The 24,563-nt window shown below is 51.3% G+C and overlaps 1 protein-coding gene across 4 annotated transcripts; it reads right to left on the bottom strand.

The window, feature by feature from the left end:
- Positions 1-386: 386 nt before the first annotated feature.
- On the bottom strand, positions 387-23,781 carry myo18b (myosin XVIIIB). 4 transcript variants are annotated; one of them, XM_078088626.1, is made up of 43 exons: positions 23,637-23,780; positions 23,293-23,522; positions 20,843-20,992; positions 19,753-20,469; positions 19,505-19,568; positions 18,880-18,992; positions 18,570-18,737; positions 18,220-18,430; positions 17,893-18,035; positions 17,428-17,528; positions 17,026-17,089; positions 16,799-16,943; positions 16,509-16,673; positions 16,163-16,253; positions 15,075-15,267; positions 14,901-14,981; positions 14,665-14,785; positions 14,380-14,527; positions 14,107-14,293; positions 13,879-14,029; positions 13,308-13,417; positions 13,163-13,228; positions 12,944-13,072; positions 11,587-11,730; positions 11,189-11,278; positions 10,999-11,118; positions 10,803-10,908; positions 10,535-10,659; positions 10,198-10,352; positions 9,555-9,678; positions 9,091-9,402; positions 8,026-8,130; positions 6,967-7,128; positions 6,761-6,874; positions 5,642-5,758; positions 5,478-5,561; positions 5,211-5,348; positions 4,726-4,911; positions 2,603-2,736; positions 2,481-2,522; positions 1,802-1,960; positions 826-1,724; positions 387-490 (listed from the first exon to the last, which is right to left on the bottom strand). In XM_078088626.1, exons 1-42 carry the CDS (start codon positions 23,656-23,658, stop codon positions 836-838), a joined length of 6,876 nt encoding a protein of 2,291 aa, XP_077944752.1. In that variant the 5' UTR covers positions 23,659-23,780; the 3' UTR covers positions 387-490; positions 826-835. The 4 variants fall into 4 exon arrangements, with proteins under 4 accessions (XP_077944752.1, XP_077944754.1, XP_077944753.1 ...); XM_078088628.1 differs by lacking the exon at positions 23,637-23,780 and adding an exon at positions 21,899-22,098 and having other exon boundaries at positions 23,293-23,432; XM_078088627.1 differs by lacking the exon at positions 2,481-2,522 and having other exon boundaries at positions 23,637-23,781.
- Between the last annotated feature and the right edge of the window lie 782 nt (positions 23,782-24,563).

Raw genomic sequence — 24,563 nt, 5'->3', positions numbered from 1 at the left:
GAAAATAGTCCCCGACCAATGAGACGACCACAGTACACGTTCACAGTACACGTTCACAGTACACAGTACACGTTCTAGGCTTCATAGTCTGTAGAAGAAGTAAGAAGTGTGTTCTGTAGATAAAACATTAATGTAGTAGGTTTAAATATTGCTGTTACATTACTTGTATATATAAATAAAGCAGCATAAGTAAAGTACATCAGGGCTTAAATGTACTTTGACACAGTATACTTTCTACACTTATTACTTTAAAGTTATATAACACGTTGTGGAAATACTCCAAGTTAGTGTTAAAATATATTAAATATCAAAATAAACATATTATTATATGTTTATATATATAAACTTTCTTCATGTAACAAACAGAACTGTGTGAAGACAAAACGTTCAGATGAAATGTGTTTATTTGTTTACAAAGAGTCAAAATAAAAAGCTCCTTGTTGACTGCAGACGTGCTTCTTCAGTCTGAAGACGAGGACACGTCGAGGCGCTGATGGAAGACAAGAGAAGACAAGACGTCACAACAGCAGCCAGACGGGTTCTCCATCACCAGAAGATCACCAGAACCTTCACGACCAGAAAACAGGAGGAAGGAGGCTTCCTGAAGTCGCTCTGGCTTCATTTTCTATTGCAAGTCAGTAGTGGTTCTAGATGAGACCCTTGTAATACATGAAGGGTTCTTGGTAGAACCCCAGGATGGGTTCTTGTTAGCACACTTAGGTTTGAGACAGGGCATTCAAGGGTGGAGGCCCCATAGAAGGGTTCTGTTTAGACCTTCTCAGTGGGGGTTTTGTGTGAAGGAGAAGAACCTTCAAGTCCACTCACCTCGTCCGCCTCAGTCCGTCTCCTTCTTCAGGTACCTCTTCATGACCGAGGCCACGTCCCCCCCCTCGCTGCCCTCGGCCTCCAGCCTTTCCCCCTGCGGACCCTCAAACCTGCGCCTGGACCCGCCCCCCTGGGAACTCCCCCCGGAACCCTCCGAGCTGGAGGACTCGGTCTCGGAGCTCTTCCTGCCGCGGGTGGAGGGGGGCAACTCTCCGAAGTGGACGCTCAGCGCCCTGCGGCCCCCCCTCACCGAGCCGGCCAGGCTGCTGGTGGACTGCGCTCTCCGGATGGCGGGCAGGATGTCGGAGGCGGCGTCCTCGCGGTCCTCCACCAGGCGGCGGTTTTGGAAGACCAAGGGTTCTGAACCCAGGGAGCCTTCGCCCCGCTCCCCCGCGGCGAGGCCTCCCAGCAGGCAGCGCCTCGGCGCTTGCGGCGAGGGGGTCGTCCGGGAGAGCAGGCGCTCTACCGGGTCCTCCTCCGGGATGGTCAGGGAGGGGGGGCGATGGCGGGCGGCGAGGGCGGGTGGCAATGAGGAGAGGTGAGGCAGCGAGGGGAGTGAGGGGAGCGCGTCGCCCACGGAGCGAGCACTGGCGGCGCGGGGCAGGAGTGGCGAGGGCGGCTTGAGGATGCCGGGCCGGGCCTCCTGGGGGTCCCCGGGGCCGAGCGAGAGGGCCGAAGCCCTCCGCCTGAGGGTGGAGGCCGCCGTGGTCTGATACACCGGCAGGGAGACGGCGCTGCCGGCTCCTTCGGCCGCCGCCTCACCGCCGCCGCCGCCGCCGCGCCGTTTGCGGAGTCCGTCCAGCAGCTCGGACAGAGCCGAGGAGGACGGGGCGCGACCGGGCCCCCGGGCGCCGGCCACCGCGGCCTCGGAGCCCTCGTCATCGGGGTCCACACAGGAGCTGTAGAAGAAGAGACGGGACACGGTCACAAAGACCGCAGCTGGTTCATTTCCTGTCACAATAACCAGGAGTTTTACCGGAAGCTGTAGGTGCTCATGGTGTCAGCGACCGACTGGCGCCCCCTCTGGCTGCCGGCGGTACTGCCGCCCCCCCTTCCACTGGGCACTCCCAGCCAATGACGGATCCCCTCGCCCACGTCCTCCGTCCCGATGGACCCGACACTGGACACCGAGTCACTGCGGAGCAAAGGTCACACTGTACCATCGCCGCTGTGGAGACCCCCCCCCATAACCCCCCCATCATAGGCTTACTGAGCATGCAAGCACAGAACAGGCTGCAGCTCGACACACCGCAAGTCTCATTATGGAAACATTCATAATCCGCTTGGTTCCTCTGGATGCATCTACTGTAAAACGCTTTAGACTAAAAGTTACTGTGAGGAACCAGAACTGAGAGGCTGCTGCACCAAGGAGAGCTTCTCTAAAGGGACCCTGCTGGAGGACAGGTAACTTTGAAGGTGGGGTTGTGGTGGTGCAGCAGTGACTCGTTGACCGTTAGTAGTCATGCGCGTCGCCTTAGAGGTTTTTGTGCTTTCGGACCTCATTTCGTCAGTTTTAACAACAAACCGTCAGATCGCAACAATCTTTTTCATCGTAACCGATAAAACTAACAGACGATCCGTTAACGGGTCGGTTCCTCTTTCACATTCAAGTTCAAACGCACACACACACACACACACACTGGAGAGGTTCTTACTGCTCTCTCCTTTGAGTCAAGGACTCCACAGCAGTTTGAACGCTGGAGTGAAGGGCAGAGTGGGGAAAGGGTTAAACACGGGCCTGATCATTTAAAAGCCCCCCGCTGCTGGAGCGCCGTACCTTTCAGAGTCGCTCTCGTCGCTGGACTCCACCTCCTCCAGGGCGGCCTGCAGGTCCACGATGCGGCGGATGGAGGTCTCCAGGTCGGCCTGCAGCGCCTGACGGACGGCGTTCAGCTCCTCCACCTGCATCTCCTGAGAAAAGGAACAAACTGGTTTCTGGACCATTTCAAGCCTCAAGATCAGCCATTTGGGTTTTAACTGGGGGGGTAACGATTCATTTTAACAACGATTCGAATCGAATCAATTCAGTGACTTGAAATCGATTCAGTAACTTTACTGGACAGTGCAGGCAAAGTTTCTGAGACTCCTGTTGTTTCTTGTAAGGAAATCAGGTTTAAATTAATTATGGATATTATAAACAAGCAAACAACAATTAATGGCAAATGTATCAACCTTTTATTTGAATCAAGTGCCATTTTCAATGTAAACATGACACAATAATTACACAATGTTTGGATCAAGACACCACATCGTAGGGTCGCACGTCTTTACAGATGAACTTGTTACTGTGATGCTGAGTTTGTTAATAAATAAATCAATAAATACAGAGAGAAGTAGAGTCATTTCCTCATAGACGTCTATGGGAGCAGAGGAGTCGCCCCCTGCTGGTCACTACAGAGAAGTAGAGTCATTTCCTCATAGACGTCTATGGGAGCAGAGGAGTCGCCCCCTGCTGGTCATTACAGAGAAGTAGAGTCATTTCCTCATAGACGTCTATGGGAGCAGAGGAGTCGCCCCCTGCTGGTCACTACAGAGAAGTAGAGTCATTTCCTCATAGACGTCTATGGGAGCAGAGGAGTCGCCCCCTGCTGGTCACTACAGAGAAGTAGAGTCATTTCCTCATAGACGTCTATGGGAGCAGAGGAGTCGCCCCCTGCTGGTCACTACAGAGAAGTAGAGTCATTTCCTCATAGACGTCTATGGGAGCAGAGGAGTCGCCCCCTGCTGGTCACTACAGAGAATGTAACATGTGAAGCTTCCGAGGAGCCTTCGAGGAGCCGCGTCCTACCCGACAACCTGCAAAGACCCAGACGTCCTCAGTAATGCCCCCCCCCCCCTCCCAGTTACATACTGTGCAGACATCGAGAGAAAGGAGTGATTTATTAATTCATCCAATCGTTCTCTGTTCATGTTGTTCTCCCTCTTTAGCCTCCTGCCACACACACAAAAGCTTTGAGGCGTTCCAGTTATTGGCTGCGTTGGCTTTGAGGAGACGGGTGTTGCTGCAGCGGTTGTCATAGAGACACATAACCGTGTATGAATGTGTGTGTGTCATAGAGACACATAACCGTGTATGAATGTGTGTGTGTCATAGAGACACATAACCGTGTATGAATGTGTGTGTGTCCATAACCTTGAAGAGACAATGAGGATTAATCACAGTCAGAGAGAGAAAGAGAGATGACGTTAAGAACGATGGAGGAGGAGGAGAGTGTTTGTGTGAGTGTGTCTATTCACTCAGGCTGTGTGTGTGCGTTAGGTTGTTAAAGGGCATCGGAGTGTGTGTGTGTGTGTGTTTTTCTTGCTAATAACTGAATAATTATCAAAGCTCCTTTTTGAACAAAAGTTCAGAGGTCATGAAGAAATCTGCCGTGATCAAGAACAGAAACATGAAATCTATTTAGCTGCATGGAAATTGATCTGTGTCTTAATGATCCGGGAACACAGCCATGACATGTGTGGACTACTGAGAAAAACGTCCCATAAAGAGACACGTCCCACCAGGACGTGTCTCAAGAGACACTCAACGACCACAGAGAGACTCACGCTTACTCTGAGATATGAAGAAGAAGGAGCAGAATTATTAAGAGTCAAACAGCACATACAGCATGGGGGCTTTGGGGCGGGGCTACACGCTGATTGACAGGTCTCTAGTCATTTTCCCATAGACTTCTATAGGACCATAGAAGCCTCCCCGGTGGTCACTAGAGAGACATCAGCCGGAGTTTGCCGCCTGCACAGATTATTAAACTCCAATAAAGAGTTGGTGTTTGGTAAGCTAAGCTAAGCTAATGCCCAGAGAGCGTTAGCTTAGCTCAGAGAGCGTTAGCCTAGGTCTCTTTGATCTAAGCTAACAGAGACCCCCCCAAGACCTGGTTGAATATGACTGAAGCGTGTTACCAGCTCCATGCGCCTCCGCCCGCTGTCCTGCTCCCTCTGGACCAGCTCCTCCATCTCCACCCGGGTGTCCTGCAGGCGCTGCCGGTAGTACCGGGCGTTCTCCCTCTCCCGGACCTCGGCCTGGGCGCTCTGCTCCAGCTCCTCCCCCAGACGGACCACGCTGTCCCTCAAACGCAACACCAGCACCTGCAGGGGGGCGGGGCCACAGTTAAAAGAAACACCCCCCAGGTGGAAACATGTAGAGTAAAGAACAGAAGGAGAAGATTCCCAATTATAAGCCTGTTTTTGCTTTTTGAGCTCAGGGTGCGTTCAATGACCGTAGTAAACATGGAAACCTGGTGATAGTAATGTTTTTAGCATCTCTTGGGGATAAATTATGTTTTTTGTCAATTGTTTAAAGAAAACCTGCTGTTCGATCCCACAGCCGGTTGTAGGCTTCAGAGGTTCAAAGGTTAAACCGAGCCATCACGATCATGTGACCTCACCTCAAACCTCCTGACTTGCCCCCTCTGAAACTCCAGTTTACTTTCCAGGTCACACACGCGAGCCTCCTGTTTGCTGACGATGCTGCGCCCCACGGTGGAGGCCTCCAGGAACTGCACCCTGGACGCACTCTGCTGGAGCTGCATCGCGACGGAGGTGTGAGGGGGGGGGGCGGGTTAGAGGAGGGAGGGGGGGGGGTAGAGGTTGAGCAATGTGGGGCCTTTTCAAGACCTGCAACAAGTTCAGGGATCCAGAAACCCCGCGCTCACCTCCTCCTGCAGAGAGTGCCTCTGCTTCTTCACCTCCTCCAGCTCCACCTGCAGCTCCCGGATCTGAGCGATGTCACTGGAGGACTGGATGGGTGGTGCGGGGGGAGGTTAGACAGAAACAGGGTGGAGGGGGGGGGGGGGGCAGAAACTGAGGGGGTAGAGACCTGAGCAATGAGTGCCTTGTGCTTCTTCATGAGCTCGTTGAGGTCCTCCTGGTCCTCCTCTAGCCTCTTCAGCAGGTCCACCTTCTCGTGCTGCAGCAGGGACACCTGCTCGTCCACCTGGACGCAGAGAGAGAGCTCAGGTGCACGTGTGTGTGTGTGTGTGTGTGTGTGTGTGTGTGTGCAGATCACCATAGAGGAAGCTATAATATCTATCGTTGACCCCTTCGGTGGATGCAGTTAAAGATATAAACACGTGTTATCTTATGTGTTTATATGTAATGTTTTATATGATGTCACTTCCTGCCTTTTCTCTGTTTACAAAGACATGCAAACATCAGAAGGTATCTCCCTAACCCCTCCCCTCCAAGGGGGTTCACCTGTCTGCACCCTCACCTTTCTGCACTCATCTGTCTGCACACTCACCTGTCTGCACCCTCACCTGTCTGCACCCTCACCTGTCTGCACCCTCACCTGTCTGCACCCTCACCTGTCTGCACACTCACCTTTCTGCACTCACCTGTCTGCACCCTCACCTGTCTGCACCCTCACCTGTCTCCACCCTCACCTGTCTGCACACTCACCTTTCTGCACTCATCTGTCTGCACCCTCACCTGTCTGCACCCTCACCTGTCTGCACCCTCACCTGTCTGCACCCTCACCTGTCTCCACCCTCACCTGTCTGCACCCTCACCTGTCTGCACCCTCACCTGTCTGCACCCTCACCTGTCTGCACCCTCACCTGTCTCCACCCTCACCTGTCTGCACCCTCACCTGTCTGCACACTCACCTTTCTGCACTCATCTGTCTGCACACTCACCTGTCTGCACCCTCACCTGTGTGCACACTCACCTTTCTGCACTCATCTGTCTCCACCCTCACCTGTCTCCACCCTCACCTGTCTCCACCCTCACCTGTCTGCACCCTTACCTGTCTGCACCCTCACCTGTCTGCACCCTCACCTGTCTCCACCCTTACCTGTCTGCACACTCACCTGTCTGCACCCTCACCTGTCTGCACCCTCACCTGTCTGCACCCTCACCTGTCTGCACCCTCACCTGTCTGCAAACTCACCTGTCTCCACCCTCACCTGTCTGCACACTCACCTGTCTGCACACTCACCACACTCTTCTGCTTGTAGATGTTCTCCAGCTCAATCTGAGAGTTCTCCAGCTCCTGGGAGAGAGTCCCCACATCGGCGTCCACCTCCAGCCTCCTCGCCTCGCTCTCCTCCAACTGATGACCAGAGAGAGAGAGAGAGAGTCAACGGGTCCTCAGAGGAAGGTCAGGTGAGTGCACGTTGGACAGGTGCGTGCACGTGGGCGCACCTGGCAGTGCAGGCGCTCGATCTGCTCGCGGCCCCCGGCGGGGAGGTGCTGCCCTGGGCTGTCCACGGTGGAGAGGAGGAGCTGGGCGTCGGCCAGCAGGGCATGGGTCCTCTTCAGGTCCCTCCTCAACTTCTTCTCCACGTCGAAGTCCCGGTGGCCCACCTGCAGGTGTGAGGGGGGAGTGAGGAGGCATGAGGTTCTTCTCTGTCGCGTTACTGCAGGAGATCAAGTTACTTTGTCTTCAGACTGAAGCCGTCATCTAGTCCCACAACAACCAGGAGACCACATCTGGTTCTGCAGAGCTTCATGAGTTAAAGCTGCATTCTGTGTAGTGACCAGCAGGGGGCGACTCCTCTGCTCCCATAGACGTCTATGAGGAAATGACTCTACTTCTCTGTAGTGACCAGCAGGGGGCGACTCCTCTGCTCCCATAGACGTCTATGAGGAAATGACTCTACTTCTCTGTAGTGACCAGCAGGGGGCGACTCCTCTGCTCCCATAGACGTCTATGAGGAAATGACTCTACTTCTCTGTAGTGACCAGCAGGGGGCGACTCCTCTGCTCCCATAGACGTCTATGAGGAAATGACTCTACTTCTCTCTTGATTTATTCCCTCAGTAAACATTGTAAACATGAGTTCATGGTCTCAGTCTCTAGTTTCAAGTCTTCTTCAGCATGATGTTCATTTAGTAGATTATGGTCCATTAAGAGTCACACAGATTGACAGGTCTCTACCAGAGACGTTTATGACGTCTCTACGTTCTCATCAGTCCGTATTTGGTCACTTCCTGTCCAGTTGTAGTCATGAAGGTAAGGAGATGATAGGGAAGACATTACTTAACTAAGCTGACAATGATTGTTCTGCTCCATCTACTGGACTCTGGAGGAGCAGAAGAACCTCCAGCACATGAAAGGAGCTTAACCCTCAAAAAGCTTCTTATCTGGACAAACAACCACATTCTTCACACCTATGAGGGCAGAGAGCTGGATGCTCTTCATTCAGTGTGTGTGTGTGTGTATGTGCGTGTGTGCGTGTGTGTGTGTGCGTGTGTTGTGTACCTGGTCACACAGAGTTGCTATGAGTCCTTCCAAGTCGTGCTTCTCGTGAATCACCATCTGTTTCTCCTCGTACTCCTGCTCCAGCTGCATCTCCAACTGCCTGAGCTGCACACACACACACACGCACACGCACACACACATATAATATACTCCAATACACATCAGAGTAAGATACAGTAGTTTTTGCAGATTAGAGATACATCACGATGTGTTATTATTGAAAGAGATAAAACTTTATTCAGCACTGGGGAAATTAACAGAGAAACAAGAATCACTGAAAAGTGTCGCAGCCTCCAGATGTGTCACTCAAAGAGACGCACAACTACTGCAAGGAGACACGTAAAGAACACAAAAATAATGAAACAGTTACAAAGACACTGGGAGACACACAGAGTCACACAGAGACACACAGAGACACTGGACCGGGCTCTTCTCTCACAGTCAAACCACGTTTAACGTACCAAACATCCCAACACTGATTGTGTGTGTGTGTGTGTGTGTGTGTGTGTGTGTGTGGTGTGTGTGTGTCTGTGTGTGTGTGTGTGTGTGTGTGTGTGTGTGTGTGTGTGTGTGCGTGCGTGTGTGTGTGTGTGTGTGTGCGTGCGTGCGTGCGTGCGTGCGTGTGTGTGTGTGCGTGTGTGTGTGTCCCTGCACAGAAGTGATGTAATGCTCTGGTTGCGTAACATAAAAACTGAGTGGATCATTTTCCTTCATTGGACGAAGGCCGTCTGATGAAGTACGAGAAGGCGTCCATGCTGGGGGGGGGGGGTTATAACTATGAACAGCTCCGTATAATCTTATATATATATATAAATTATACTTATTATAACAATTTAAAACAAAAGCACCACATATTTACATTTATGGGCCCAAAACATTAATAATAACAAAACGTTTGTTAAAAATAGTTTTCAAAAGATCAAATTGTTCAGTTTTGACCTCAGAAATGTGTATTTTTAAAGTAACAAAAGCTTTGAGATGAAAGCAGCAGAAGTAGAAAGTGAGCCGAGAGGAAAGTACTGAAGTACAAGTACCTCACATTAGTACTTCAAAGACGCCACGTACCCGTCTCTGGGACGACTTGTGCACGTCCTCTAGCTCCTCCTCTTTGTCCTCCAGCTCCTTCTGGTGCATCTGCTTCATCCTCTCCATCTCCATCTCAGAGCGCATGTGCACTTGTTGCTGCTGCTGTATTTTGCTGGCGAGCTCGGTGACCTCGTGCGCTCGCTCGCCGGCCTCCACCTCCAGGAGGCGGAGCTTCTTCTTGAGGTCGGGCAGCGAGTCGGAGGCCAGATCCACCGGCAGGCTGAGGTCACGGATCTGAGCGCACAACTCGTCCTTCTGCTTCTGGAGACGGGCCGCCTCCACCTGTCCCTCCTGCACACACACACACACACACACACACACACACACACACACACACACACACACACACACACGCACACACACACACTTGGGATTCTTGAATCTGAGATCATACATAAATCTCCTGCCTTTGCTCTTCTTCGTTGGTGTGAGCACTGACTGACCTGCAGGCTGCGGCGCAAACCGTAGAGCTCCGCCCCCAGAGCCGTGCTCTCCTGGCAGGCCTTGTCCTTCTGCTCCCTCTCCAGGGCGGCCTGCTCCAGAGCCTGGCTCAGCTCACTGTCGAACCTGAACACACAAAGAGACACGCAGAGAAACAGCTTTCATTCAGCGCTCAAAAGAGTCCTGATAAGCTTCACGTGATAAAGCTGCATTCTGTGTAGTGACCAGCAGGGGGCGACTCCTCTGCTCCCATAGACGTCTATGAGGAAATGACTCTACTTCTCTGTAGTGACCAGCAGGGGGCGACTCCTCTGCTCCCATAGACGTCTATGAGGAAATGACTCTACTTCTCTGTAGTGACCAGCAGGGGGCGACTCCTCTGCTCCCATAGACGTCTATGAGGAAATGACTCTACTTCTCTGTAGTGACCAGCAGGGGGCGACTCCTCTGCTCCCATAGACGTCTATGAGGAAATGACTCTACTTCATATCTGGCGTCTCCACGTCCTCAGTACACATATGGTCAGATCCTGTTCATCAGTTGCTCAAAAACAAGATGGACGACCAGCCAGTCGAACACAAGGCTTCAAACTATCCCTAAGAAATGACCACGTCTAGTGCATGACACACACACACACACACACACCTCCTCTGCTTGCGGTCCACCTCGTGCATGCGGCTCTGGAGGCTGTCGGTGAGGACGCGGGCGTCCTGGAGGTCGGAGGTCACCCGGCGACAGTGACGTTTCAGGTCTGTCACGCTGCGCCTGGACTGCTCCAGCAGGGCCTGCAGGGCGACCACCTGCACACACACACACACACACACACACACACACACACACACACACACACAGACACACACACACGCACACACACACACGCACGCACACACACACACACACGCACACACACACACGCACGCACACGCGTTACCCTCGGGGCTCTTTGATGTCCCGTTGGCGTTGCCATGGCGCTCCGCCTCACCTTGGCGTCCAGCTGCTGTCGGCTCTGTCTCTCCGTCTCCAGCTTCTCCTCCGTCTGCTTCAGCCGCCTGCGGACGAACTCCACCTCCGTCTGGCTGCACTCCAGCTGCATGGCGAGCTCGCTGTCTGTGTGCGAGACCGTGATCAGCTAGGAACCCGCGCGGGGGTCCGAATGAGTCCCGCTCCACGACACCAAGTCACTACGTTCAGTCACAAGTCGTCGTTTAACGTATTACGGGATGCTTTCACGTGTGTAACGGACGTGTCACCTGAGGCCCGTCCTCGCTGACCCTCGGCCACCTGAGCCTTCTGTTTCTCCTCCTCCAGCTGCTTCTCCAGGGTCTCCATGGTGACCTTAGACTGGTCCAGACGAGCCTGACGTCACCACGGAGGGAGGAGAGAGATTATATATGTATATATATATATGTGTATATATGTGTGTGTGTTTATACACAATAGCTTTACCTGCAGGTCTTTGTTCTCCCTGCCGAGCCGGATCCTCTCGGCCCTCTCCACATCCAGAGCCTGGCCCGCCGCGTCGCCACGGAAACGCTCATCGCTCAGCTCAGAGGTCACGGCGGTGATCTGCACACACACACACACACAACATGAGTGTGTGTGCGTGTGTGTGTGTGCGTGTGTGTGCGGCACACACCTTGGTCTCCAGGCCGTCGGCGGTCTGCCTCAGCTCGTTCCTCTCGCGCTCGGATTTCTGCAGGCGACGTCTCAGAGCCGATACCTCATCCTCACAGGAGGAAGAGGAGGGAGAGGAAGAGGAAGGTGACATGTCTGAGCAGCAGAACCTCAGTACGTGTGTGTGTTGCTACAGTGGTTGTTCATAGCAACGCTGCACGTGTGAAGCTGTAGATGAGGGTCCTCGGGGGGTTCAGGTGTGAGGGGCGGTAACATGGCTAGCTAGAGCTGCCTGTTCTCTCCTCCACAGTAGTGGTTATCAATAAGTTTACTGATAACTTCTATCTACTGTTGCTACCAGTGTGCGTGTGCGTGTGTGTGTGCGTGTGTGTGTGCGTGTGTGTGTGCGTGTGTGTGTACCTCTTTCACACGGAGACGTTCGTTTTCCATGTTGACGTCGAGCTGAGGACGAATTCTGCAGAAAAGTTTCCACCAGCTCCACTTGGACACGACCCAGAGAGCCCTCAGGTTCCTCTGGACACAGCTGACCGCCATCTGCTGCACCTGGTCACACACGCACACACACACACACACACACACACACACACACAGAGTCACCATAAGAGAAACACAGCTTTGAATTCAAAATGTTGTTGCCATTTGTTTTTTAGCAACTACTGAACAGGAAGTGACCACATGGTCTGAGGAGGATGTAGAGACGTCATATACGTCTCTGGTAGACCTGTCAATCATTGTGTTGCCCCGCCCTAAAACGTCCCCTGCTTCATGGTCTGTTTGACTCTAAATCAGGGGTCTCAAACTCAAGTCAGGTACGGGCCAGATGCAGCCCACCTCGACCGAACGCGGGCCAGACCATTATGGCCGACGGGGGGATGACACTGACGGTCCGACCGGCGAACGGAACGGTCGGCGCTGGGGTGGAGGTTGTAAGTGGCTGCTAACAGCGAGGTTGCTACAATATAGAACTCGCGGGCCGCACTAACATTACACTTTCATATGAAGGCGGGGGCCACAAAATATTGTCCCGAGGGCCGCAATTGGCCCGCGGGCCGCGAGTTTGAGACCCCTGCTTTAAATGGACCATAATTCACTAAATGAACATCACGCTGTGTTGAAGAAGACTTGAAACTAGAGACTGAGACCATAAACTCATGTTTACAATGTTTACTGAGGGAATAAATCCAGAGAGAAGTAGAGTCATTTCCTCATAGACGTCTATGGGAGCAGAGGAGTCGCCCCCTGCTGGTCACTACAGAGAAGTAGAGTCATTTCCTCATAGACGTCTATGGGAGCAGAGGAGTCGCCCCCTGCTGGTCACTACAGAGAAGTAGAGTCATTTCCTCATAGACGTCTATGGCAGCAGAGGAGTCGCCCCCTGCTGGTCACTACAGAGAAGTAGAGTCATTTCCTCATAGACGTCTATGGGAGCAGAGGAGTCGCCCCCTGCTGGTCACTACAGAGAAGTAGAGTCATTTCCTCATAGACGTCTATGGGAGCAGAGGAGTCGCCCCCTGCTGGTCACTACAGAGAAGTAGAGTCATTTCCTCATAGACGTCTATGGGAGCAGAGGAGTCGCCCCCTGCTGGTCACTACAGAGAAGTAGAGTCATTTCCTCATAGACGTCTATGGGAGCAGAGGAGTCGCCCCCTGCTGGTCACCACACAGAATGCAGCTTTAACACGTGAAGCTTCACTTGACTCTAAAGAAGCAGAGATTGCCTCCTGGGTCAGTTGGAGCTCCCCGGGGGGCCACTGACCTTGAGTCTGCGGTACCGCTGGCGGGCCAGGTGAGCCATGCAGGCGGCCTGCAGGTGGAGCAGCCAGCCGGTGACCTGCCGGTCCCTCTGCTGCTCCAGGTAGCGCAGCACGCCTCGCTTCATGAACACCTGGGACCGAGAGGAGAAGATATTCCGTGACTTGCCTCTCAACAGGCGGGTTCAATGCCCCAGTGGGGGGGGGGGGGGGGGTCCTCTCACCCTGCTGGAGCCCACCACGATGCTCCTCCGGTCCAGATCCAGCTCCACCAGCAGCTCCTCCACCGCCTGAGACACACACACAGGAACTCACTCAGGCCGAAGGTCGGAGGGTTAGGGTTAGCGTGAGCTACGTGCGACCTCTGACCTTTCTCTCGTCGTGGCTGACAAACATGGAGGCGTAGCGCTTCATGATGGGGGGCGACAGCGCCTGGAAGTGGCAGCGGAAGTCGCTGAGAGTCATGTGCTCCGGATAACCTGGGGGAGAAGTCACGTATTATTATCAGTCGCCACATACGGCTGATTATTACGTCTTAAAACATAAAGCTCCGTGTTGGTTTTCTGTGGTGGTTTCTATGTTTTCTTATTTTTACTCTTTGTTGTTTTATTTAACTTTTATCCATTTTGGTGGAACTGTTGCACTTTATTTACTTGAATTAATCTCATTACCATCATGTTCTATTTTGCAATGCTGTTCGATACGTTCAATAATTGTTATTTATATTTTAATTCCAGTAACATATATTTTGTGGAACAACAATTCATCCTCATAATACACATTTTGATCTGTTGCTCAGACCCGTTATTGTTGGATACTGTTGTTTACATCAATCATTCACAGAGCTTCTTTTCTGAGTATTGATTGATTGATCTGTACACATCCTGCGTCTCCGGACGCCGGCTGTTTAAGACGAAGAGCGTAACGATGAAGTGAGGACCTGTGCGGTGGAGCTGCAGGGCCGGGAGGATCTGGGTGGAGTGCAGCTGGACTCGGAGCGCCGCCACGTCGAAGCTGCCGCCGTCCGCCTTGGCGCTCACGCACTGCAGGAAGACGGGCCGGGCGCGGCGCATCAGGTTCACCAGCGCATCCTGCGGGGGCGGAGACAGAGGGGCCGGGTTACGAGGAGGTAACAGCCCGTGTGAGGTGAGGCTCGCCCCCGGCTCACCGCCTGCAGCTTGACGGCGATGCTCTGGGAGTGGCGGCGTACGGCCGCCATCCCGCTGCTGAAGGTCTTCCTGATGGTGCCGTTCCTCTGCAGAGAGCGCTGGCTGCTGCCGCCCTCCAGGCCCCCCAGGCCCCGACACAGGGGGGGCAGCGAGATCCTCTGGGTGAACATGGCCTTCACCTCTGGGCTGAGGACGAGCAGGAGAGGAGCAACGTCAGGACGCAAAGACCGCGTGAAGATGGAAGATGGATGGACGTGCGGACACACACTCACATGCTGGAGTTCTGCAGCACGCCGCTGGCGTTCAGGGCCGACGGGTTGTTCTGGATCAGACCGACCCAGCCGCTCAGGTCGTAGCGAACCGGGTCGCAGCCCATCAGGTGGCTCACCTCACACTGCAGGGGCTGCTCGCACTGACGCACTGCAGGGACACGCACACACACACACACACACACACACACACACACACACACACACACACACATGCATATATCAGCAGCTCCTCCTTACAACACACACACACACACACACACACACACACACACGGCGTTTAAGTACCCGTGTTGCTGTAATACTGGCAGACCCTCTGCAGGGCGACGCTCTCATTGGAGGCCGGTGACATCATCTCCTCGTCCAGAACCCACAGCAGACCTCTGGGGTCTCCATCGGCCGCCCGGACCTTCACACACGCACACACACACACACACACACGCACACACACGCAGGACAAAGCATCACCACAAAAGAGCAGCAGACTGTAGAGGTGTAACCTGCGTTGGAGAAGAGATGTGTACCTGCGGCGGCGGCTGGTCGATGGCGGACGCCACCTCGTCCGGACTCTTCTCCGGACCCTCCACCTCCACCGGGATCTTCTCCTGCAACACACGACACCGGGAGGCCCGTAAGGAGACGGCGGCGGGACAGAAAACCCGACGGCGGCGAGCGACCCGGCGAGTGACATCACAGACCTGCGCGTAGCGCTGCAGCGCGTGCGTGAAGGTGTGCGCGTGGTGGCGCTGCAGCAGCCGCTCCTGCAGGTAGTTGTGGCAGAACTCGGACCAGCCGGCGGCCCGCTCCCCTCCGCTGTGCCTCGGGTTCCGGAGGCCCGGCGGGTCCACCACCATCACCGAGGCCAGCGTGAGCTGAGGACTGCTGAGGGCCCTGCACAACAGACACACACACAGACACACACACAGACACACACACAGACACACGCGTTCACAGGGTGTGTAGAACACGCCAGCAGCTGGCCGCGATGAGGAGAACCAACGTTGTTCTTACGGTCGAGAACAACAAGTCATTATGAGCGGCGGAGAGAAAGTTATAGAAATGACATGTAATGTAATGTGATGTAATGACATGTAATGTGATGTAATGACATGTATGTAATGTAATCACATGTAATGTGATGTAATGACATGTAATGTAATGTGATGTAATGACATGTAATGACATGTAATGTGATGTAATGACATGTGATGTAATGACATGTAATGTAATGACATGTAATGTAATGACATGTAATGTAATGTAATGACATGTAATGACATGTAATGTGATGTAATGACATGTGATGTAATGACATGTAATGTAATGACATGTAATGTAATGTAATGACATGTAATGTGATGTAATGACATGTAATGTAATGTCATGACATGTGATTTAATGATATGTAATGTGATGTAATGTAATGTTATAGTGACGTTATAACGTGCTGGTGAATATTGACACTTTGTAACATGTTTAAAAGTCTGTCAGGTTTGTTAATGTCTTCAATCAGCCCCAATCCTCCAGGTCCATTCTGAGTTACACTTTTCTCTTTTGGTTTGAAAACTATTACAATCAAAATATAATAATAATAATAATAGATATTATTGTATTATAGATCATCGTATAGTTTTATTTGTCGTCATATTTTTATTTCAAGGACCAATAACAGTTCATCTTAATCGCCTGTTGGACCTTGTAGCTGTTTAATAATCGGTGATTTAATCATCATCAAACATCTACTAAAGACTGCATCCCCCACAATGCCTCAGGAGACCAGGCTGACCTGTTGATGAGCGACACGACGGAGGTGAAGAGCTCCTCGTAGAGTCCGGCGGCCATTCCCTCCACGCACTGAGCGGCCGTCATTCTGGGACCTGCAGAGACCAGAAAGAAGACACGGCGTCCTTTAACGAAGACACGCGGAGACGGTCCAACGTCGACCTCACAAGATGTGAATGCTAACGTCTCCTCCCATGGGGCCATTGAGCGCTGGGAGGGAGGACTCGTCCCTCACACGGGACAGCTGCTGTTGTTGGCGTCTCCAGTGAACTTAAGACACTGATAGAAACATGCCTGCATAGCACGTTAGCACGTTAGCTCCCCTGTGTGTGTGTGTGTGTGTGACTCACCCTCCTCGGCCTCGGCGCTCCGCTCTCTGCTGCCCCCGGTGGCTCTCTGCAGCAGCTGCCTCAGGTGATGCTTGAAGACCGCGGTGTGCAGGTCTTCGCCGTCGCATCCCAGGACGCCGCCGGCCACCCGGGCGCTGTCGAAGTTCACAAACTGCCTCCTGCCCACTGAGGGGGGGGGGGGACGTTTAGAGGACGAGGACGAACGCACAGCTGATACCACATGAAGTAAAAGTGCTGCCTGCTAATTCCAACTTGAACGACCGACACAGCCTCTCTTTAAACAGCGTTACCTTTGCAGGCCCCGGCGGCGCCCAGATGGTAAATGCCGGCCAGGACGTGCCATATCGCCTTCTGCTCGCCGGCCGAGAAGCTCAGCGTTTCCATGGCAGCCAGCAGCTTGGCGAAGGCGACGGAGGCTCGCTGCTTCTCCTCCACCTGGCGGGACGAGAGGCGCTCGGGTGGGATGTCGCTCGCCGAATGAAGACCCACCCGAGAGGTGAGACCGTCCGGCTCTTACCTTGGTGGGATGAACGATCCCAAAGGAGTTGGACTCTGGAAGCTGGTGCAGCTGCAGCTCCGTCCTGACGGAGGACGACACGAGACAATGTAGAAATAGTACAAGCAAAAGTACTGCAAGAATACTGAAGTACGCGACTGAAGTATTCATGTTAGAGCAGCATGTTGCTGTTGTAGAAACTTAAAGACTTTATATAGCGTCAGATAGTTTGGTCCCGTGGTTCCCAACATAGAGGTCGGGGCCCTTCAGAGGGTCACCAGATGAAGAAGAAACTAAGCTACTCTTTGTTACTATTTCATTGCTTGTGAACTATTGTTTGTGGACGCAGTGGTTTGACCCATTTATGAAATGTCTCCGTCCTCCAATCAGAGCGGAGAGTCTAAAGTAACAAACACACGTCACCTCATCGCTGAGTCGACTCCTGCCAACATCTGAGAGAAGACCAGGAAGTTGCTCTCACCGGAGGTCTTCTGACACACCTTCCACCTGTCCAGCATCAGCGTCTGGAGGAGCACCAGAACGTGTGTGTGTTAATGTGTGAGTGTGTGTGTGTGTGTGTGTGTGTGTGTGTATTAGTGTGTGTGTGTGTGTGGGGAGGGGGGTTAATGTGTGTGTGAGTGTGTGTGTTAACGTGTGTGTGTGTGTGTGTGAGTGTGTGTGTGTGAGTGTGTGTGAGTGTGAGTGTGAGTGTGTGTGAGTGTGAGTGTGTGTTCAGTGTGTGTGAGTGTGAGTGTGAGTGTGTGTGTGTGTGTGTGTGAGTGTGTGTGAGTGTGAGTGTGAGTGTGTGTTCAGTGTGTGTGAGTGTGAGTGTGAGTGTGTGTTCAGTGTGTGTGTGTGTGTGTGTGTGTGTGTGTGTGCGCTTCGTGCCTGCAGGTGCCCGCCGGCGGTTCGCCCGGCGTGGTTAAAGTCCAGAGAGAAGACGGTGGCGAAGCGAGACGAGGCGTCGCTGTGCGGCGAGCTCACGCAGCCGAAGGACCTCAGGATGGTGAACATGGCCTGGACGCGCTCCACTGGGGGGGAGAGGGGGGGTATGAGGGGGGGTATGAGGGGGGGTATGAGGGGGGGGAGAGTGGGGGGGTATGAGGGGGGGGGGGTGTGAGGGGGGGGCAGGACCAGCACGCAGTGAACCACACAGGTACGGTACTAACCCTCATTACTCAATGGGGCCATTGATTTGAATGTCGGTGGACTCACCGCTGATCTTGTCCCCCTCGGCGCCGGCCTGGCGCAGCAGGGCGAGCGTGAAGGCCCGGCACGCCGCCGTCTTGCCGGCGCCGCTGCGCCCCACCGAGCACACGCTGTGGTCCCTCCTGCTGCCCACCGTGGACTCGTACACCCGCCGCACCACGGCGGCCAGAGCCGGGGGGGCGTCCCACGCCGACTCCCCCCGCCGAGACTTCGGGGTCTGAGGAAGAAGATGGAGGAGGAGGAGGGACACACATACGTATATATCGTTTGCAGCATCTAAGGAGCTGATGTTTCAGAACGCGAGCAGGTGTTGTGAGAAGGTCGGAGCCATTGAGCCCCCGGGTGCGTGGCCCCACCTTGCTGTGCGCCTCCATCGGGGGCCACAGGTTCACCAGGTGGGGGCCGGCGTGTGTGAGCGCCATGCCGGCTCTGGCCCGGCTGGTCAGAGTGTGCAGGACGCCGCACTCGTTGACGCTCTGCAGGTCGCTGAGGTCCTCGCACAGGTCCAGCTCCGCCGGGTTGCACTGCGGGGGGGCAGGAAAGGGATGGGGGGGGGGGGGGGGGCCGGAGGAGACGGAGGGGGGAGGGGGGCAAGGGGGGGGTTCAGAGTCACAAAAATAAAACCCAACCCCGGATATCTCCTGACGTGTAAAAGACCTAAAGTACCTTCTCGATCTCGTACTCGGACACGTCGTGCAGCGACCCGTCCGTCTGCAGCCGGACTCTCGCTCGGCCTTCTGGGAGATCGGGCGTGCCTTCGTCCGGCTTCAGCTGAGTGGCTGAAAACAAGTTCCCACCGGCCAATCAAAGAGCATCAATCAAACTCCACTGACAACGGCTGCTGTTGACTTCTTGGCGGTGATTGTGGCGCCCCCTGTGGCTCGGGGTGGAAGTGCCTCCATCGCCTTTACAAAACCGCCTCACATTCATAATTCAACACAAGTATTATGAGTCAAATGTGTCTAAAGCATTAAAAGTACTCGTTGTGACTGATGTGTGATTCTATGTGACATTATTGTATTGTTAACACTGAAGCATCAATATTTAAAAGACTAATAATATACAGTTAGTTAGTTTAGCCAAGCTAAAATACCATTTAATAATAATAGTAGTAAGACAATAAAATATGATAAAATATACAACTAGAAGATAAGGAAATAAATTCCATTTTTTTAAATTTTTTAGTTATATATAAATAAAAAATTATGACAAAAAAATAAAATAGAGTAAAAACATAAAATGACAATATAGTGGAGGTAAATGTGGAAATGCTGTGTGTTTAATGACTCACCCAGAGTGAATCCATCCTTGTGGACGAACCACACGGTTCCTGCTTCATACCAAACATCTCTCAGCTGAAACAAAGCAAATAAACTAAGTAAACAGTGAGTAACTAAGTAAATAACATAAAAAAATTCAATTTAAATTAAAATTACTTTTTTTAAATCTCAAAATTAAGAAAGAATCTTTGCCATCATTATGACTTGATGCTTATTAATTAATCACTGATAAAAATAAACAAAAATAAAAAAGACAAACCTCCGTTACACTCGTCTCTGCTGGCCTCCCCTCCGGCTCCTGCCTCTCCTCCATCCCTCCCTCCTTCCTTCCCTCCACCTGCCTCTCCTCCATCCCTCCCTCCTTCCTTCCCTCCACCTGCTGACCCTCCATCCCTCCCTCCTTCCTTCCCTCCACCTGCCTCTCCTCCATCCCTCCCTCCTTCCTTCCCTCCACCTGCTGACCCTCCATCCCTCCCTCCTTCCTTCCCTCCACCTGCCTCTCCTCCATCCCTCCCTCCTTCCTTCCCTCCACCTGCCTCTCCTCCATCCCTCCCTCCTTCCTTCTCTCCACCTGCCTCTCCTCCATCCCTCCCTCCTTCCTTCTCTCCACCTGCCTCTCCTCCATCCCTCCCTCCTTCCTTCTCTCCACCTGCCTCTCCTCCATCCCTCCCTCCTTCCTTCTCTCCACCTGCCTCTCCTCCATCCCTCCCTCCTTCCTTTTCTCCACCTGCTGACCCTCCTCCCTCCTTTCCTTCTTCTTGCTCCACTGCGTCTTCACGTCCACTTCCTGTCTGGGTTCCGGCCCGTCCCCGGGCTGGGGGGGCTGGGGGGGCTGGGGGGGGTCGGGGGGCTGCTTGCTGTTGTTGTTGTTGTTGACGAGCTGCTCGGCCCGGAGCGACATCTCTGCCTCCAGGATCGGGGGGGTCTCATCCGGGAGCAGGAACTGCTGCACCAGGTCGCCGCTCAGTTTGTTCGGCTGACGGAGCAGAAGTTTGAGTCCATTCATTTGTGCTTCCCAGTTAGCTTAGCATAAAGACTGCAAGCAGGGGGAAAGTGCTAGCCTAGCTGACGAGAGCGAGGAGGCTACTTCCTCCATTTGTTTGGCTCTGTGGGGTTCAGAGGGAGAAGCTAACAAAACCAGCTGTGAATTAGCATTAGCAGTTTAGCATCCAGCGAAGTGTGAGAGCGGGATCCAACAAACATTCTGTTAAAACCGTTTAAACATCTGAAGGTTTTGAAATGTACTCTAATGAAAGAAAAGAGCGGTAACTCCTCCCCCCGGGGGGCGGGTTCTCTCTCCTCATTGGCCCACAGGCCAATCAGCCCCATTTAGAAAGCGACGTGCTCACCGGCCGCTCGTCCTTGACCTCCGGCTCCTTCTGCTTGGTCTCCTTCTCCGAGTCGCGGACCAGCTGCTTGAGGAAGCCGCCCGGCAGGGCGGAGAGGGGCGGGGGGGGCGGCTCGGCGGCGGCGGCCACCAGCGTCTTTTCCTCCTTTATCTGTGGGGGAGGAGGGAGAGACACCACGTCACTGTGGGGGAGGAGGCCGTTAGCTCCGTGCTACATGCTAAGGGGAGGATTCAACATACACGTGAAGGTTGTTAACTTTGTTCACGTCACACATCGTTTCCAAACACTCATTTAAACTCCTTAATAAATCCTCCTTAAAGAGGTTTTTTGTTTTGTTTACATATTTATAACAAATATTTCACATTTTAGAGAATCGATAAACAACAGTTTCTTTTGGATTTAGGGTTAGTTGTTGTTAGTTGTTGTTAGTTGTTGTTAGTTTTATTTTGAAAGACTCTAAAGAAGAATGTTCTTAATACACTTTTTAATTTAAATATTTAACTGGTGAAGTTTCTCGCTGATTAATTCAATAAATGCTGCTCTTAATGCAGTGATGAAGTTTCGTGTTGATCTATCTGTTCATTTTGAGCTTTCACCTGTAGTGAGTTTATCAACTTTCTAGTTTGTTAAAAATATTAATAATATTTATCTAAGAAAATAATGAATCGTTGAATTGTATCCTAATTAACACAAACGCCAGTTTTACCATTTTATACTGTGTTAATCTTGCTCTTTTTACACAGCATTTTACCAGCCTAGATTTTCGTTTTACATTTAGGTAATTTTGTGTAGAAATAGTCAAATAGTTAAATTATTAAATTGTCACAAGTGACATTTTACCACAAAGTGTGTACTTTTATTCCTTAAGTTCATCCAGCTGATAATACTTTTACCTTTTATATAGTAAATTATTTAGCACCTCAAACATCTCAAACATCTCCCTTTTTCAAAGTTATTATTTTTGATGGAATACAAACACAGATATTTGTGTCTCACACACACACACACACACACACACACACACACACACACACACAGCATGCAGCATCTCTGCACCTCCCTTCTTCTCCCACAGTTTCAAACGTGAAGACAGCGCCATGGTTTCAACGGGGAGGTGGGTGAGTGTGGGGGGGTCACAGCCAGAGGTGATGTCAGCGTGTGTGTGTGTGTGTGTGTGTGTGTGTGTGTGTGTGTGTGTGTGTGTGTGTGTGTGTGTGTGTGTGTGTGTGTGTGTGTGTGTGAGGGGAGAAAACAACCTGCCAAAGGAGACAACAGATGCAAGTGAAGCTTCAGAGGATGAAAATGGTGAAAACTTTTCATTCTTTCAGATCAAATGTTTGTTTCCATCTTTATTCTTTTTTATTAAAACAGCTCCTCGTCCTTCAGCTACACACAATCTAATGTGACATCATGTGACATCATCACGCTGTCATCAGTCACCTTCATCCTTTATGAGCTGTGCCGTTTAAACTCCTCCTCGTCTTTTGAAAAGTAAAAAAACCTTCTAAAGTTAAATGAAAGAAAGATGAAGTCCAATGAAAAGCTTCTCAGTGGTTCCAGAGTTGTGGTTCTCGTTTTACACGCTTGAATCCAGATGCTGGTTATTCTATTATTTACAGATGTATCGTGCTCCTTTGACACACTGAAGACCCCTGATTGTTAATATTAATCGATAGCCTCATCTAAGCGTGCATTGATTACCTGAGGAGTCCCACAGGGCTCCATTCTGGGTCCTCCACCGGTTTCCTCTGGGTCAAGTTATTAGTTCATTACTCATCCATGTGTCTGTACATCTGTTCTCTTATGATATAAAGTCCTGGATGACTTTATTGCAATAAATATAAGTGAAATGAGCTCAGCGAGCAGCTAATTATCAACAAAACTCTAAGCTAACAGAAAGCAACCGTCTATGGTTTCATTCCAATGCACAAATACAAGCAAACAATGTATTTAGATTCTGGTCAGTTAAATCACAAATGAAATAATCTGCACAAGAACTATGAACTTTGATCATGAATGATGTTTTCTCATTTTAAATCATCATCAAGTTCATACAGATTGGAGTTGACGTTCTCTCGTGAGTCTCTTTTTCCTTTGCTCTCATATCCACATGAAGTATAAATAATCCTTTTTAAAAACACATGCTTTTAACTTTCCGCTTCTCGTCTTTCAGCCCAGAGTTTGGATTGAAGTATTTGTGTTGTAATAATTTCAAAACTCAACCATGACGCCACTAACATGTTTTACTTCTTCTTCTTGGTTTCCTGACTGAGAGCAGAAGTCATTGTGAGCCGAAGCAGAACATGGCCGACACGTTCAGACCAGCAGAAATATCCTCCAATGATAAACTACAGAGACATAAAGAAGACACGGACCCCCCCCACCTGTCGCCCCCCCCCCCTGAAGTACAGACATCATGATCACCATTAACACACAAACCAGAGACTCACCTTCAGAGAGTAAAAGATCTGGAGGGTTAAAATCCTGAGACCCACAAACAAACTCCAGCTCGGAGCCGCAGAGACACCGAGGGACGGGGTGCAGAAATAACATGGTGGTGGTGGGGGGGGGGGTCTGCATCCAATCCCACACGGGGATAACAGGCTATAAATAGAGGAGGGGGACATGACACATGCAGATCTGCAAAGCATCAGCTGTCCAGTTGGATTGACAGCTCCAGCTGGGGGGGGGGGGGGGGCGGAAGAGGAGGAGCCAGCAGAAAAAAAACATTCATTCACACAAATCTTAGCATTTGAGGAGAAGAAATATAGAAATATTTTCTTTTATTGAACACTGATCTGGTGGTGGACGTTCATGTTCCCCAGAGGACGACCGCGGGGACGATTCACGAAGCATCAACATGAAGACGTCTTCGTCTCTCCTCCCAACCTCAGCGTTGTATTTGGTTTGTGGTTGACTCCATCTCACACTGAAGCTGAGCTGCAGACGTTTCCCATGAGCCTCGGCGGCTCTCGGAACTTAACTAAATAAGATATATTTACCGTGACCCTCCCCCTTCTTCACCCGCGGGGCGGAGCTTCACTTCTTCTCTTTGATCACGTAGGAAACATCTGGAGCTTTCTTCCTATATTCTGATCGGTTGGGATCAAAGGTTGGAGGTCAACTTTTGTACGAAGGCTGATTGATGCCACTTTGTAATTGTGTAAAATATTACAATCTCTTCTGATAATAATTTGACAAATCCGACAGTTTGACAAACTATTAGTCATTAAAGTTTAGCTTGTTAGCTTCTCCACGTGCTAACTGCACATGCTAACCGCAGAGGTGTAATTCATCTTATTCTCAGGAGTAAAAAGTAGTAATACTACAGTATAAAAATAAAATTCATGCAGTTATACTTCGGTTCAAAAGTATTACCATAAAAACATACTTCAAGTATCAGAGTAGAACTCACACATTGTACAGGATACCTAAATAATTGTTATAATTATTATTTACTAACTGTTGTTGCTTTTATCTCTTTAGATTGTTAATGAATTAATAAATAATGTGTTGTGTCATTTAGCAAAAACCAAAATACTCCAGAAGCACACGACAGCTCCACGTTCATGTCATTTCCATCTCACATGTTGATGCGGATTTGTCTGTAATTACAATCAGCACGTAGAGTCTCTGAAGAGAGACAGAGCGTCCAGGTGAAAAGACTTTTTGTCTCCATGTCAAAGAGAAATGTTTCGCTCCTCAGTATTTTTCTTTTACA

Source organism: Gasterosteus aculeatus, chromosome 14, assembly GCF_964276395.1.
Source record: "Gasterosteus aculeatus chromosome 14, fGasAcu3.hap1.1, whole genome shotgun sequence".
Classification (NCBI taxonomy): Eukaryota; Metazoa; Chordata; class Actinopteri; order Perciformes; family Gasterosteidae; genus Gasterosteus; species Gasterosteus aculeatus.
This window is presented reverse-complemented; position numbering and strand designations above follow the sequence as displayed.